Raw genomic sequence first — 16,412 nt, 5'->3', positions numbered from 1 at the left:
AACACAATAGAAAACATTTTAAAAAACAAAGTATATGAACATTTTCAAAACATTAGTACGCACAGATCCATCTGATGCACTTGCTCCCACTTTGTCACCTGCTGCATTCCAGCAAACTTCAAAGATCCCCCCTGTCCCCCTGTAACTATGGACTAAAGCGCCAGTCTGTGGAAAGGGAAGAGAAGACATTAGATCAACAACCACAACGACAGGCACAAGCCAAAGGTTAAACCAGCACTACAGTTTTCAGCTGTGCTAACATAATTGCAAAAGTGTTTTCTAATGATCAATTAGCATTTTAAATGACAAACTTCGATTAGCTAACACAACGTGCCATTGGAACACAGGAATGATGGTTGCTGATAATGGGCCTCTGTACGCCTATGTAGATATTCCATTAAAAATCAGCCATAGCTTGCTTAGATTAAAATCCATTACCACCGACCTAAGTTACAAAATAGATAAATAGGTAATGTCACTAACAGTTCCCCGCTCCATGCAAGCTGGACAGTGGGACAGTGTCAGGGGATGGATAGCCAGGGGATTGATGGTGTCAGACTGTACCTGCGTGTTCCAGATGTGAACACACTTGTCGAAGGAGCCGCTGGCCAGATGCCTGCCGTCTGGGCTGAAGGCCACACTGTAGACAGGCTCCTGGTGTTTGGTTAACGTGTGGATGCAGATGCCTCGGTCCACATCCCACAGCCGCACCGTCGAATCAAAGGACGCGCTGCAAGGAACACAGGAAAAACTGTCATCTATCTGCCTCCCCAGAAGCAAGTACTTGGCTCATAGTCATAGCTCACTTGAAACAAAGCCCCAATACAGCAAGACACAAACTCTTGCAATTCAGAGTTTCAGTTCAGGGCACAAAGACTGTGGCTGGCCCAAAAATAGTGTGGTGATCAGTCCATTTCCCTCGAACAGGGTCACACCGCTGTTATGTCAGTAATGCTGCTCGCAAATCAAAATAATGAATGCCGACACAGAGGGCGCAGCAGTGCTTCTGTTTCAGTACCTGGCAAGCATCAGATTGGCATTGGGGTTGTTGGTTCCAGGACCGGTGGGGCTCCATTTGATAGTGTAGATCTCTTTGCTGTGAGCTTGCAGATCATGAACGCATGTGTCCTGTTTCATACTCCAGATCTAGCATGGTAAAATGACAAAATAATGTTTTACGTGTGATGATCATGCAAAAAAGCTGAATGTTCAGAAAGATAAGAATGTTTGGTTGGTTTTATACTTGGTTTATTTTTCAGGTCGACAATTTGTCGAGTGGTATTCATCACAATTGAAACTAAGAAAAATGATAGAGTGATATAAACAACACATAAATTATTTGAATTTCTGGTACATAATCCAGAGCACAACATTACAAAGTGCACGTGAATTTATTTATATAATTTATTTAACAGGGACAGTAATCAAAAACTCTGACAATACTGGATGTAGCTATAGACATCTGGTTTTCATTCCTATCTTACCTTCAGCGTCATGTCATCTGAGCAAGAGGCTAGCAGGTTACCGGTTGGATCCCATTTGATTGCATTCACTTCATTCTGGAACAGAGGGGAACAGAGTTATCAGCGCAGACATAGAAAGGGGCGGCAGCGTAGCCTAGTGGTTAGAGCGTTGGACTAGTAACCGGAAGGTTGCGAGTTCAAACCCCCGAGCTGACAAGGTACAAATCTGTCGTTCTGCCCCTGAACAGGCAGTTAACCCACTGTTCCCAGGCCGTCATTGAAAATAAGAATATGTTCTTAACTGACTTGCCTGGTTAAATAAAGGTTAAAAAAAAATATATATATAAATAAATAAAAGGGCAAAGTCTCTGACACACAGAAAATGGTGCTTCTATAATGTCTGCAGGAGCAGTGCTACACTGTGGGGTGATGGGGGCGGACTCACTGTGTGTCCTTGGAATGTCTTGATAGGCCTGTCTTGGCCAAGCTTACACACGTGGATGCACATGTCTGTACTGCAGGAGGCAAACGTGTTGTTGCTCTGCCAGTCCACATCCAGAGCAGGTGCTGTTAAAGTCACAACAAGAGGAAGAGCGGAAGAAAACGCAATGAAAAAAAACAACATAGAACTCTACGTCTTTTGTCTGTGCTTGACAGAAACTAGGAATGATTCGGCACAAAAATACCCTTGCTGTTTATAGTCAAGTAAGTATGTACATGTCTAATAAGGGTTGATTAAGAGGAAAGAAGCCAATGGATAATTCAGCGCACCTGAATGGAACGGGAACTGCTGCTTTGCTTCTCCTGTGTGAGCATCCCATATGATTGTAGTCTGCAGGGAGAAACACACACACACACACACACAAAGAAAAACATTAAATTAGAACACGCCTAAGAAGGTTATTTTAGTCCTGACTACCAGAAGAGGTTAATGAGCCATGAAAGCATTTCAAGTCTTGAGCTCATAACAAAAATAAAAGCCTGTTTGGGTTCTTACCTTATCTACTCCGGCACTAAGAATAAAGTTTCCTTTTTTGTTCCATTTTAATGCAAAAATGGGACCTTTGTGTTGACCCAGGGTACTTGCAAGATTACCTAGGGTTCGAATCATTTATATTAGAGAGGCGAGTGTTTCGGAAACTGACAATATGGTGAGTTGAAAAAGCAGTAAAAAGTGGCACCTCACCATCCTTTGTCCATATCCTGGCAAATCCATCATATGAGCCGGTTGCTAGTAACGTACCCTCACTCTGTCAGGTGGAAAGAGATAGATTGTGTAAATAAAATAAAAAGGTTTTAAAGCAAATACATATTGTTAAGCACATCAGCATAGGAACATAATTCTGCTCATTGAAACTTTCCCTTGCAAGGATAAATACCATACAGAGCAAAACAGTAGCAAAGTCAAAGCTTTGAAACATTAAAACAGTTTCAAGTGACAACTAACATTCAGAAAAGGAGAAGTGGAAATAAAGTTATGGAATTTGAGGGGTTGTGTTAAGTTATGATTGAGTGTGGATCCTTGACTCACGTTCCAGTCTAATGATGTGACGTCTTTGTTGCTGGGGACGTCCTGACCTCCCTCCCGTATGCAGTGCCTCAGTACAAGCTGTGTGGAGCTGCTGTCACTCAGGTTCCAGATCCGTGCCGTCGAGTCCCCAGACCTGCAGCGTGGAGGGACAGTCAGCACAGTACAATGAAACAGCAACACAGAAAGCCCTAGGTCCTCGGTAAATCAGTCTATCAATCAATATATTGACATAGGATTGCAAAATTCTGTTAACTTTCCCTAAATGCCCTGTTTTTTCCCCCCAAATCCAGGTTGGAAGATTCTTGGAATAAGGAAGGAATACGCCAGAAATCCAGAATCCTACTGGGATGTTTTCAAGAAAGAAAGAAAGAAAGAAAGAAAGAAAGAGAAAGAGAAAGAGAGAGAGAGAGAGAGAGAGAGAGAGAGAGAGAGAGATGAACCTGGAGATTAACCTAAACAAGCTGGTCCTGGGGCTCTGTTAACAAACACAAACAGACCCCTAGGACAGCAACACAATTAGACCAAACTAAATTATGAGAAAAAAAATGATAATTACTTGACACATTGGGAAAAATGTTTTTTTTTTTTAAACAGAGCAAACTAGAATGCTGTTTGGCCCTAAACAGAGAGTACACAGTGGCAGAATACCTGGCCAATGTGACTGACCCAAAATTAAGGAAATATTTGACTATGTACAGACTCAGTGAGCATAGCCTTGCTATTGAGAAAGGCCACCAAAAGCAGACCTGGCTTTCAAGAAAAGACACTATTTGGAAATCATTACAAGAATATATATTTAACATGTATATAGTGGGGCAAAAAAGTATTTAGTCAGCCACAATTGTGCAAGTTCTCCCACTTAAAAATATGAGTGAGGCCTGTAATTTTCGTCATAAGTACACTTCAAAATTCCAGAAAATCACATTGTAGGATTTTTAATGAATTTATTTGCAAATTATGGTGGAAAATAAGTATTTGGTCACCTACAAACAAGCAAGATTTCTGGCTCTCACAGACCTGTAACTTCTTCTTTAAGAGGCTCCTCTGTCCTCCACTCGTTACCTGTATTAATGGCACCTGTTTGAACTTGTTATCAGTATAAAAGACACCTGTCCACAACCTCAAACAGTCACACTCCAAACTCTACTATGGCCAAGACCAAAGAGCTGTCAAAGGACACCAGAAACTAAATTGTAGACCTGCACCAGGCTGAGAAGACTGAATCTGCAATAGGTAAGCAGCTTGGTTTGAAGAAATCAACTGTGGGAGCAATTATTAGGAAATGGAAGACATACAAGACGACTGATAATCTTCCTCAATCTGGGGCTCCACACAAGATCTCACCATGTGGGGTCAAAATGATCACAAGAACGGTGAGCAAAAATCCCAGAACTACACGGGGGCACCTAGTGAATGACCTGCAGAGAGCTGGGACCAAAGTAACAAAGCCTACCATCAGCAAGGGCATTGAAGATGAAACGTGGCTGGGTCTTTCAGCATGACAATGATCCCAAACACACCGCCCGGGCAACGAAGGAGTGGCTTCGTAAGAAGCATTTCAAGGTCCTGGAGTGGCCGAGCCAGTCTCCAGATCTCAACCCCATAGAAAATCTTTGGAGTAGAAAGTCTGTGTTGCCCAGCAACAGCCCCAAAACATCACTGCTCTAGAGGAGATCTGCATGGAGGAATGGGCCAAAATACCAGCACCAGTGTGTGAAAACCTTGTGAAGACGTACAGAAAACGTTTGACCTCTGTCATTGCCAACAAAGGGTATATAACAAAGTATTGAGATAAACTTTTGTTATTGACCAAATACTTATTTTCCACCATAATTTGCAAATAAATTCATTAAAAATCCTACAATGTGATTTTCTGGATTTTTTTTTCCATTTTGTCTGTCATAGTTGAAGTGTACCTATGATGAAAATTACAGGCCTATCTCATGTTTTTAAGTGGGAGAACTTGCACAATTGGTGGCTGACTAAATACTTTTTAGCCCCACTGTATATGCTTTGGCAATGGAACATCTGTTTCCCATGCCAATAAAGCCCCTTAAATTGAAATTGAGAGAGTGAGAGACAGACACTGACCCGGAGGCAAGCAGGTCGGAGACAGGGTTCCAGGCGCAGATGAACACCTCTGACTCGTGACCTCGGAGCACCAAGGCTTTGTTCTGGGGAATCGCCACATTCCCATCCACCTCCATCATGTCGACGTGGTTGTCTGTATGGCACACAGAGAGCACCTCATCAGCATGTGCAAGATCTGAATAACAAAACATCCAGCATTGGGCATTGACTCAACAATCTTACAAATATTTGTATCCCTCCTTTCTCTTTGTGTTATAGGTAATAAACTCAGACTCACTAGCTAAGGTGTGAGCTCCGTTTTCCTCGCCGTTGGCCGTGTTCTCTCCGTTCTTGGCATTGGCCGCCAAGTTGGTGGTGGTGGCCGGGGGAGCCTGGGCTGCCTGCTGCTGGGCCAGCTTGTCTCGGTAGGCCTGCTGCCGTGTCTGCACCACATCCGGCATTACCGCGTCGATGAGCGACAGGGACTCGATCGGCCGTCCGTCGAACAGCGTACCGTCCTGGGGACACCAGACAAGCTGGTTATACTCAAATGCAAACAGCTAAATAACTACTGTAGCTATAAGCAATGGTAGGCTAAAAGCATCAGTTATAACTCAAATTAAAGAATAATAAATACATTCTCAAAAATAATCACTAGAGAACCATCTATTAAATAATAATAATGCAATGCATTATAAAGCTACATTGGTTAATAACTGCATAATAACTGAAGAGCAGAAACCTAGCACCACATACATATTCTTTCTGATTTGTGATCAAACCATTGCCAATTTCTGCATTTGATCACACTATACCAGGCTTGCGGTAATAAAGTCCACAGATTCCCTGATCTGGCTGAGATGAGATGCTGTGATAATGGGTTGTGTGAATGAGGAGGAGATGAGATCACCTCATTAATGCTGACTTCGGCCTCCACGTACTGCAGGCCCTTCTGTATGATGGAGATGAGGGCAGCAGGGGGCACCAGGGCTCCATTGATGTTGGACTGGCTGATGTGGCTCTCTATGCCAAACGTGAAGGCTGAGTGGGAAAATCCTGTCGGGGGCAAGCATGAGCAGCATGTCAGTAGGCAGAACATTATACTGAGCAGATCCTTCCCTTTGGTGACTCTGGAAATAGCACATTTCAAATAGCTCTGTGGTTGTTATCGTAGTGCACATTTTCTAGGCACCCTTTAATAGCACTAGAACATTACATGAGTAGGAGAATATACAGAACATTGTTTCAACAGCTGTCTGTTACCAGTGTTTACAGAATGTGAATGGACATGTGGTTTGAGCGTTGGAGCCTACCTGACTCCTGTAGGTATCTGTACACAAGAAAGTTGACCTCATCACTGCTTATGCTCATCTTTACACCTGGTTACACCATGAGGTCAGCAAACAGGACATAGGCCTGCAAGGAAACGGAGGAGGTGCGACAGTTGTTTTTATCAGACCCCAACGCAGAACATTTTCACATTAGACAAATCGCACAACAATGGGCTGCTAAATAAAAACTGAAGCCAGGGCTAGAGTGGAGACTTCCTCCCAGGAGATACACTAACACATTTTGTCTGTGTGCAAAAACCACTCTACCCTGCTGCACACACAAGTTCGCACCAGGGCAGAGCAGCAGGCAGTGTTCTCAGTCAGGGGTCAGGGTGTGCACAGAAACCTGCTGCTGGGGGCTAACTGTGGACAGGAGATGCAGCACTGCTAGTGTGTCTCTCCAGTATGGCTAATAACAAGGTGCAGTGCCCATTCTCACCATCCCACTGCAGTGGTGCTGTTGCGTTAAACAGAATCTCAGCCGTTCTACTACTGACTGAATGTGTGTAATTGGGGATGGGAAGGGGATTCTCTTTCCAGCGCAGAGCTGAGCTGTTGCTCTAGGCTGTGCTGTGCTCCTTCAATTACAGCAGCAGTGTTTTCCATAAGTGCATGGAGTATCCAGCCAGATAGAAATAATTGCCAGCCAGGGAGTTCTGGGCTGGGGGGCACCGGGGGGGCATGCCCCCGAGAAAATAAATTGCAGAACGAGCTCTATTTTGGTGGCTACTGGTACATTCTAACGCCCCTAGAATTCAGCCAAATCGCCCTCTATTGGCAAAAGTGCACAGTCAAAGATATAATAATTTTCCTTGACGGTATAATTATTCACAACAAATTGTTTTAGGCATACAAAGACAAAAGAAATGTGACAGTGTTTAAATGATAACACAGTGTAGGAAATTAAGAAAATTATAAAAATGCTGGAAGTGAATGTGCTGGAATTAAACAATTAACTATGAAAATGAGCAAAAGCTGTTTGCATTAAGGAAAGACACACCTGGCTCAAATATAAGCCCATCTGTAATACATGCCTGTTGTGTTCAGTGAGTTAAGCAAATAAACACCCAGGCTATTAATTGAAGTTTTATGGTAGTAACCTAGTCAAGAAAACTAGTCTAGTTTTCTTAAACTAGTCTTTCAATTTAGTTTGTGACAAAAAAAAGGTTGTGTTCTGTCAATTAAACATGGATTCCCTGCTGAGAAACAATATAGAACTGCAGGAAAGTGGTTTTAAAAATGCAAAATGTTCAGGAGGTGAACCCTCAGACCCCCGCCAGATTGTATAAAAGTGGGGGTGCACAAAGACTGACGCTTATAGATAGACCTACAGGCTGGGCGATATGGGCAAAATATCACAATGGTATTTTTCAAATTCTTGACGGTATTTTATGTTGTTTTTTTTTTTTTATTAAGAAAAGTTCTACATTTGCTTTATGAGTAGTACGTGACCTTAGAGTGGCAACACATATTCAAAATTATTTCAATGGGTCTTTTGCCATTCGGATTGTTTTATACTGTTAGATTCAACTTCAACCTAAAATAATTTCCTGCATTTCCATCAATTTCTGCTTTTCCTGCATTCACTTGGGATCATTTCCACACTGCCATGATATGGGCAAAAATACTAGGCCTTTTTTTTAACCAAATGTTGCAATTGCGATTTAGATCGAAACACTTGGGTGAACTTGTGGAATCATGGAAATAGAATGTTTATAATAATTCTATAGTTCGAATATAAATAATAGTGGGCACTTTGAATGCAGTGTTTGACATGGCAACGAATGAAAATGCCATGAACAAGTCATTGTGACAGGGTAGGAACCAAAGTGATGTTCCGTGTTTCCTCGGGGACCCTATAATCTTTGACTACATTAAATCTTTATTCATATAGTGGATTTAAACTCATCGTTACCACTTACATTACATGGGACGTGTAAATTAACTCACAGGAAACGATGACGCATCATGCTCTCCCTCCTCTGTGAAAATACATTTTATTGCAGCCAACCAGAGAGCACAAAAATAAACAGACAGCAGACTGACAAACTAGCAGTGTGTCCCCGTCATCACTCGCTTTGTGACTGACAGGTGCCTGTCCTATCAATAGAAGATGCATGTAGTTCATTCTAGCAGGAGAAGGCTGTATTAACTTTTCTGACTAGAGAATTCAACGTTTAAATGAAAAGAAGCCTAGGTTGAATTAATGAAGTGGAAAAAGTAGCCGGCTGACAATGAGTCCTATTTAGCCGACGACACTGCAGCAGCAGTGGTGTTTATCTCATCCAGGTCTGAATCGGAGCAGAAGAGGGCTAGTCAGGGACCTTGTAGAATCAAGGAAGTGACAACCAAGCAAGCATGACCACAGCATTGCCACTCTGTCTGCTACTCTCAACTGGGTTCATTCATTCAACAAAAAGATATAGAATAGGAGCACAAACATCCGTCTCTCTGGAAAAACTACTGCAGGACTGGTGTTTCACTAAAGTATTTTATATACACACCTGAAATAACAAATCAATGCATAGCCAAAATGCATTTCTAGATCGAGCACAAAACACAAACCTTAAGGTTCCATGTGATTATAATATGGGCCCCTTTCTGTAACTAGGCTATGTTATGTGCTGAGCAATCCCAATTAAGGAGCCATCTCTGCCAGCCAGACATGAAGAACTGTACATTCACCCAAAGATACATCAGATCTGAAGAGGCATATTACCATTAGATTACTGGAGCACATTCTCATTTCAAAACATTGCATAACCATAACAGAACTCTACAGGGGAGGTGCAATCTTAGTAGTCCCAGCTACTGAAGATAGTATTATTGAAGTTTTACTGCCTTGTCGACCATCATTAATTCTCTTCAGAAGTGTAGGCCTATTGGATAGATGCACATAATAATTGACAAAACTGTCATAGGATGTGGTTTGTTTGCAATTTGTCAACTACTATTATACTTGAACACACCACTAGAGACGTAGTTCATTCCCTTTTCATCGCCGTATCTAAGTGATGAGGTTTTGGTCTATTTTGAGAGAGCCAGAGCGCACCGCTGTAGAGATGGAGCACTTCACATCTTTGCTCTCAGGAGTCACATTGTTTACAACTCACACACACACAACCCAAAGTGATTGTAATAGGCATTTCATATTATGGTAGGTGTCCGTGGTCTTCTATAATTTTAACCATTGATATGAATATTGCTCAACACTGTTTCACACCCTCTCTCCTGCATGATGCTCGATTATGCCACCTTTACAGCCATTGGTCGAGAATAGAACACAACATGCACATTGCCTATGGAGCCGAGCTGACTCACTTTGTAGGCCTTTTGTTCTAGCCAAGGTAGAACAAAACACAGTAATGTTTTTTTCACATCCATAATATCTCCCATATAAGAAATGGATAGTTGTTGAAAAATATTTTACTGCAAAATTGGTTAAATGTATATATATTGTGGCAAACCCCCTAAACTCCAAAAGTGAAACATAATACCTGGCTGGATGGGCCTCAAACTCATGTAACACAATATTGCAATATTGCAATATTGGAATACAAGTAGTCAGCTGTCTGCCCTACATACATACACAGACAAACAGCATTAGGATAATGCATCTTGGGAATATAGACCTGTAAACACAGACAAACAATAGGCAGAAATGTCAACTATTAGTATTTATGATGAATGTATGCTTTAATTTTAGATAGATGATTAATAGAGAACTTTCTAAGTCAAATTTGCTCTCATTCAGTGCTGTATCGTCCTGCCTAACAAAAATACATACAGTTACACATGTTTTTTGATGTTGTGGCTAGTGTAATCTGCTCTATGGAAAACAAATGAGCTCCGACAATGGAATTAGATTTTTTGGAGTCCAAGGTTCCTTGAAGGATTTTGTATCTTTAGCCCCTACTCTTGGAATTAAGTCACGAGGTCACCACAGAGCCAACAAATCCAATATGGCATCGAAAATTAAATACGGCTGCCATGTAAATATGTGTTTTGTAGATTAGGCATTTTTTCAGAATTGTGTACAACACTCATACCCTTAAAGACTGTTTTAGTGTAAATACATTTTATTCTGAATCCAACATGGCCAACATGATTTCACTCAAACACTTTTGCCTGCATATACATTGCGGTTGTTTATTATGTATTGAATGTGCTATTATGTTTTCAAAAGTGCTTCATAATGCTCTAGGTATATTTAGAAAGATGAGTGGCACTGCCATGCCTCTTGCGTTTGAATACCTGAAGCCAAATAGCTTTACAATGAGTGTTCGCTTTTCATGTTTAAATCTCATTCACACACTTACAGCATATCAACAATGGGCAATTCCGCAAAATATAATAACAAAGCCTTTCGACACAAGCACACATTACACTGGCATAACACAGTGTAGTGTCTCTGGTGCAGGTTGAGAGCCCGACTATTTTCCATACCGAGTATTGCCAACCCAGACAGTCTTTCCTAAGACCTACACTACATATACAAAAGTATTTGGACCCCCTTAAAATTAGTGGATTCAGTTACTTCAGACACACCTGTCACGGACAGGTGTAATTTTTATTTTATTTTTATAAAGTAAAAAAAAAATTGATCACACAGGAATGCAATTTCCATAGACAAACATTGGCTGTAGAATGACCTTACTGAAAGAGCTCTGTGACTTTCGTGGCACCGTCATAAGATGCCACCTTTCCAACAAGTCAGTTCATAAAATGTCCACCCTGCTTGAGCTGCCCTGGTCAACTGTAAGTGCTGTTATTGTGAAGTGGAAACGTCTAGGAGCAACAACAACTGCTCAGCCGCGAAGTGGTAGGCCACACAATTTCAAAGAATGGGACTTCCGAGTGCTTAAGCACGTAAAAAATGTCTGTCCACAGTTGCAACACTCATTACCGAAAAACTGCCACTGGAAGCAACGTCAGCACAAGAACTGTTCATCGGGAGCTTCTTGAAATGGGTTTCCATGGCCGAGCAGCCGCACAGAAGCCTAAGATCACCATGCGCAATGCCAAGCGTCGGCTGGAGTGGTGTAAAGTTCCCGCCATTGGACTCAATGGAGCAGTGGAAACACATTCTCTGGAGTGATGAATCATGCTTCAACATCAGGCAGTCCGACGGAAGAATCTGGGTTTCGCGGCTGCCAGGAGAACACTACCTGCCCCAATGCATAGTGCCAACTATAATGTTTTATGGAGGGGGAATACTGGTCTGGGGCTGTTTTTCATGGTTTGGGCTAGGCACCTGAAGGGAATTCCAGTAAAGGGAATTGTTAACGCTGCAGCATACAATGACATTCTAGACGATGTTGTGCTTCCAACGTTGTGGCAAAAGTTTGGCGAAGGCCCTTTCCTATTTCAGCATGACAATGCCGCTGTGTACAAAGCGAGGTCCATAAAAAATTGGTTTGTTGAGATCGGTGTGGAAGAACTTGACTGGCCTGCACAAAGCCCTGACCTCAACCCCATCTTACACATTTGGGATGAATTGGAACACCAACTGCGAGCCAGGCCTAATCGCCCAACATCAGTGCCCAACCTCACTAATGCCTGTGGCTGAATGGAAGCAAGTCCCCGCAGCAATGTTCCAAAATCTAGTGGAAAGCCTTCCCAGAAGAGTGGTGGCTGTTATAGCAGCAAAGGGGAGGACCAACTCCACATTAATGGCCACAATTTTGGAATGAGATGTTCGAAGGGCAGGTGTCCACATACTTTTGGTCATGTAGCGTACCAGAGATAAGAGATTGTTGATAATGCAATCACACAACTCAAATGCCAGTTCACCAGTATGAACGAAATCACAAACAGCTTTTATTTGTCAAGTACTGTTGTCTGCTAAAGATGATGATCTGTTTATATCTGCCAATTTATTGGCTGTCCAGTACCCAGATGACCTGTCCCCAGAGCTTCCTATACAGTTACTCTTTCCATAACGTGTTAAGGCCAGCAATTAGAATGAGAGGCTCAATTAAAGATGTTGCAGAACTGATGTATTTCAAACAACTCCCTTCTGCCCAGTTTCCCTGATGTTGCTATGGCAATCAGCCTGTTTTTACCATCCCTGTAAATGTTGTTTCTGCCAAGACATAGTTTTCATAACTAAAACTCAAAGAACTACATAAGAAGCATTAGGCTCTCGGGCTGATATGAGCTTTTGAACACCTGAGTAAGCTCTACTCATTGCACTGGCACTGCCATAGCCTTGACAACCGCATTTATTCACTGATATCCCCTCATACTTTCAATCAGTTTCTTTTTTATTTTTAAGTCACATTTCTGAAGCCCAATAAACAAACACTTAGCTTCCTAGAATATATGGAAAATAAAAAGGTTTATGAATGGCTTATTGGAGGATTAATGTTAAAATGATTTATAAAAATGAATACAAATTGATGACAGGCGCATGGGCCCCAGAGCGCATGGGCGCCCCCAACTTGCGGGGGTTGCGGGAATGTCCGGTAAGCCAGTGACATAGTAGCATAACCAAGTTACAGGAAAGCAATCTGTCAGCTCTAACCACGTCCCTATTTTCCCCACTGAAACAATGTGTGCAAGGTTGATTCAAAGTCTTTGAGGTGACCAGGACATGAGTGTATCCTAACAGGGTGGGGAGAGAAAGTAGCCCGTGGTGGATGTAGTTATGGAGCCTGACCAGATTGTACAGCTTAACGGATGTCCTGTATGACTGGCGGGGTATTGGGGCTGTGTGTTGATCCATTTCCAATTCTACAACAGTTGGGTTTGGTATTTATTAAGGTTCAGGCACTCAGTAGATACAGCTTCTACACCTGCATTGCTTGCTGTTTGGGGTTTTAGGCTGGGTTTCTGTACAGCACTTTGAGATATCAGCTGATGTACGAAGGGCTATATAAATACATTTGATTTGCTTGCATGCCAGCAAGGCCCCTTGACTCATTTGAATGTCATCTTAGCCTGAATGATGCTGGGGATACTTCAGTAATGTATTGGTTAAGCCTAGTTGTCTGGTTGTGAAGAAGAGTGTGAAAAGGCTGTCATAAACACCCCTGCCCTTAGATCTTTCCAACGCCTAATTGACTTATGTTGATGTTGAATGTGGCAAATATCCTGCAGGTCACGTCCTACATATTCATTCACATTCCTTTGGAAGTCGGCTAGGATAATTATCTGGCTGATATTAACTGTGGGGGGGTTGGCTGTGATTATGGTCTGGTGCAGGCCCAGCTGGAGATGAGGAGTGACAGAACCGGTAAGGGCGACCTCAGGTAAACTAGAGATTACTTACGAGTGTAGGTCATAGACGACTAAGAAGCGTTACGAGGAACGTAGCACAGCGCCACACTCACATTAGAAGTTGACCGATTAATCGGAACGGTCGATTAATTAGGGCCGATTTGAAGTTTTCATAGCAATCGGAAACATAACATCTTTACTTAACTAGGAAAGTCAGTTAAGAACACATTCTTATTTTCAATGGCGGCCTAGGAACAGAGGGTTAACTGCCTCGTTCGGGGGCAGAACGACAGATTTTCACCTTGTCAGCTCGGGGGATTCAATCTTGCAACCTTACAGTTAACTAGTTCAACGCACTAACCACCTGCCTCTATTGCACTCCACGAGGAGACTGCCAGTTATGCGAATGCAGTAAGCCACGGTAAGTTGCTAGCTAGCATTAAACTTATCTTATAAAAAACAATCAATCAATCATAATCACTAGTTAACTACACATGGTTTATGATATTACTAGTTTATCTAGCGTGTCCTGCGTTGCATATAATCGATGCGGTGCATATCGTTGCTCCAATGTGTACCTAACCATGAACATCAATGCCTTTTTTAAAATCAATACACAGAAGTATATATTTTTTAAACCTGCATATTTAGCTAAAAGAAATTCAGGCTAGTAGGCAATATTAACCAGGTGAAATTGTGTCACTTCTCTTGCGTTCATTGCACGCAGAGTCAGTGTATATGCAACAGTTTGGGCCGCCTGGATCATTGCGAACTAATTTGCCAGAATTTTACGTAATTATAACATTGAAGGTTGTGCAATGTAAACAGGAATATTTAGACTAATGGATGCCACCCCTTAGATAAAATACAGAACGGTTCCGTATTTCACTGAAAGAATAAACGTCTTGTTTTCGAGATGATAGTTTCCGGATTCGACCATATTAATGACCTAAGGCTCGTATTTCTGTGTGTTATTATGTTATAACTAAGTCTATGATTTGATAGAGCAGTCTCACTGAGCGGTGGTAGGCAGCAGCAGGCTCGTAAGCATTCATTCAAACAGCACTTTAGTGTGTTTTGCCAGCAGCTCCTCGTTGTGCGTCAAACATTGAACTGTTTATGACATCAACTCCGGAGATTAGGCTGGTGTAACCGACGTGAAATGGCTAGCTATATAGCGGGGTGGGCGCTAATAGCGTTTCAAACGTCACTCGCTGCTTCGAGGGTGGCTGTTGTCATTGTGTTCCTGGTCGAGCCCAGGGAGGAGCAAGGAGAGGGACGGAAGCTATACTGTTACACTGGCAATACTAAAGTGCCTATAAGAACACCCAATAGTCAAAGGTTAATGAAATACAAATGGTATAGAGAGAAATAGTCCTATAATCCCTAAAATAACTACAACCTAAAACTTCTTACCTGGGAATATTGAAGACTCATGTTAAAAGGAACCACCAGCTTTCATATGTTCTCATGTTCTGAGCAAGGAACTTAAAAGTTAGCTTTCTTGGCACATATTGGCACTTTTACTTTCTTCTCCAACACTTTGTTTTTGCATTATTTAAACCAAATTGAACATGTTTCATTATTTATTTGAGGCTAAATTGATTTTATTGATGTATTATATTAAGTTAAAATAAGTGTTCATTCAGTATTGTTGTAATTGTCATATTCTTTTATTTAAATTGGCCGATTAAAATCGGCATCCGCTTTTTTTTTTTGGTCCTCCAATAAATCGGTATCGGTGTTGAAAAACCATAATCGGTCGACCTCTAACACAAACATTTGAAGATGATCCCTGGGCTTTGATGGACAGTAAACATGTTGCAGAGCAGGTGGAGTTGGTCAAGCATGGTACACAAAGGCCATTATCACACAGTCAATCCCCAGCCACCATACACAATGACATGCAGCATCTTCATTGTTTAAGTTTGACCATCCTCAGGGTGCTTTTGTCTGCCATAGATGTGTCTGTGCCCACCATTTTCCCTAAGGGCAGATTGGATTACAATAGTCACAACATAAACATTTTAACTATGTATTTTGGGCAGGCTGGACCATACAGCACTGAATTTGTCTTGGAGAGTTGTCTATTTATCAGCTACCAGAAACATAAAAATGTATCATAAATATTCATAGTTGATATTCCCACCTATTGTAGCTCTGTGTTTACAGGTCTATATTTCCAAGTTGGATTGAGATATCCCAATGCTGTTAGTTTGTGGATGTAGGTGCAGACATCTGACTACTTGTATTCCACATTTTTGCAATATCAGAGCTTGAGATATTGGGTTACATGAGCTTATGTGGCCCATCCCCCCACCAGCCAGGCATATTCTGCACATTTGGAGTTTAGGGGGGGGGGGGTCACAATATTCATTTACCGTAAAACTTTAATAGCCCGGGCGTTAATTTGTTAAATCACAACAGGCGCTTATTAGAGAAAGGCTTCTATTTGAGCCAGGTGTCTATTACCTTAATGCACACAGCTTTTGCAAATTTGCATAGTTAATTTTTTAACTCATGCATTTACTTCCAGAATTTTAATACATTTCATTTCCTCCACTGTGTTATCATTAACACACTGTGTCATGTTTCTTTGTCTAAGTATCCCTCTATTTCAGAATTGTTTTACTTTTTCTTGACTGAATAACTATTCTTCTCTGACTGTGCATTTTCAACAGTTCTTACTTTTGGCACTAGGGGGCGATCAGACGATTTTTGGGGGTCTGTACTCCTTAAGTTGTTGACTGTTTTTTGCTTGCCAGTTAGCTAGCAGCTCTCAACTGTTAGAAACTG

The 16,412-nt window shown here is 41.7% G+C and overlaps 1 protein-coding gene across 2 annotated transcripts in view; it reads right to left on the bottom strand.

Moving 5' to 3' along the window:
- LOC118359109 (F-box-like/WD repeat-containing protein TBL1XR1) overlaps positions 1-16,412 on the bottom strand; it is a 46,565-nt gene that overhangs the window by 3,876 nt on the left and 26,277 nt on the right. The window contains exons 4-16 of one of the 2 annotated variants that reach the window (XM_035737357.2): positions 6,378-6,480; positions 5,975-6,120; positions 5,363-5,582; positions 5,086-5,260; positions 2,995-3,127; positions 2,650-2,713; positions 2,461-2,558; positions 2,235-2,295; positions 1,909-2,030; positions 1,485-1,559; positions 1,019-1,146; positions 565-730; positions 64-165 (exon numbers count right to left, since the gene is read on the bottom strand). In XM_035737357.2, the coding sequence (XP_035593250.1) occupies positions 64-165; positions 565-730; positions 1,019-1,146; positions 1,485-1,559; positions 1,909-2,030; positions 2,235-2,295; positions 2,461-2,558; positions 2,650-2,713; positions 2,995-3,127; positions 5,086-5,260; positions 5,363-5,582; positions 5,975-6,120; positions 6,378-6,435 (1,548 nt within the window). In that variant the 5' untranslated portion in view covers positions 6,436-6,480. The remainder of the gene's footprint in view (positions 1-63; positions 166-564; positions 731-1,018; positions 1,147-1,484; positions 1,560-1,908; positions 2,031-2,234; positions 2,296-2,460; positions 2,559-2,649; positions 2,714-2,994; positions 3,128-5,085; positions 5,261-5,362; positions 5,583-5,974; positions 6,121-6,377; positions 6,481-16,412) is intronic. The other variant, XM_035737358.2, reaches the window with a different exon arrangement.

Source organism: Oncorhynchus keta, chromosome 26 (genome assembly GCF_023373465.1).
Source record: "Oncorhynchus keta strain PuntledgeMale-10-30-2019 chromosome 26, Oket_V2, whole genome shotgun sequence".
In the NCBI taxonomy this organism is placed as follows: domain Eukaryota; kingdom Metazoa; phylum Chordata; class Actinopteri; order Salmoniformes; family Salmonidae; genus Oncorhynchus; species Oncorhynchus keta.
Note: the sequence above shows the minus strand (reverse complement) of the source record. Positions and strands in the feature narration are given on the sequence as shown.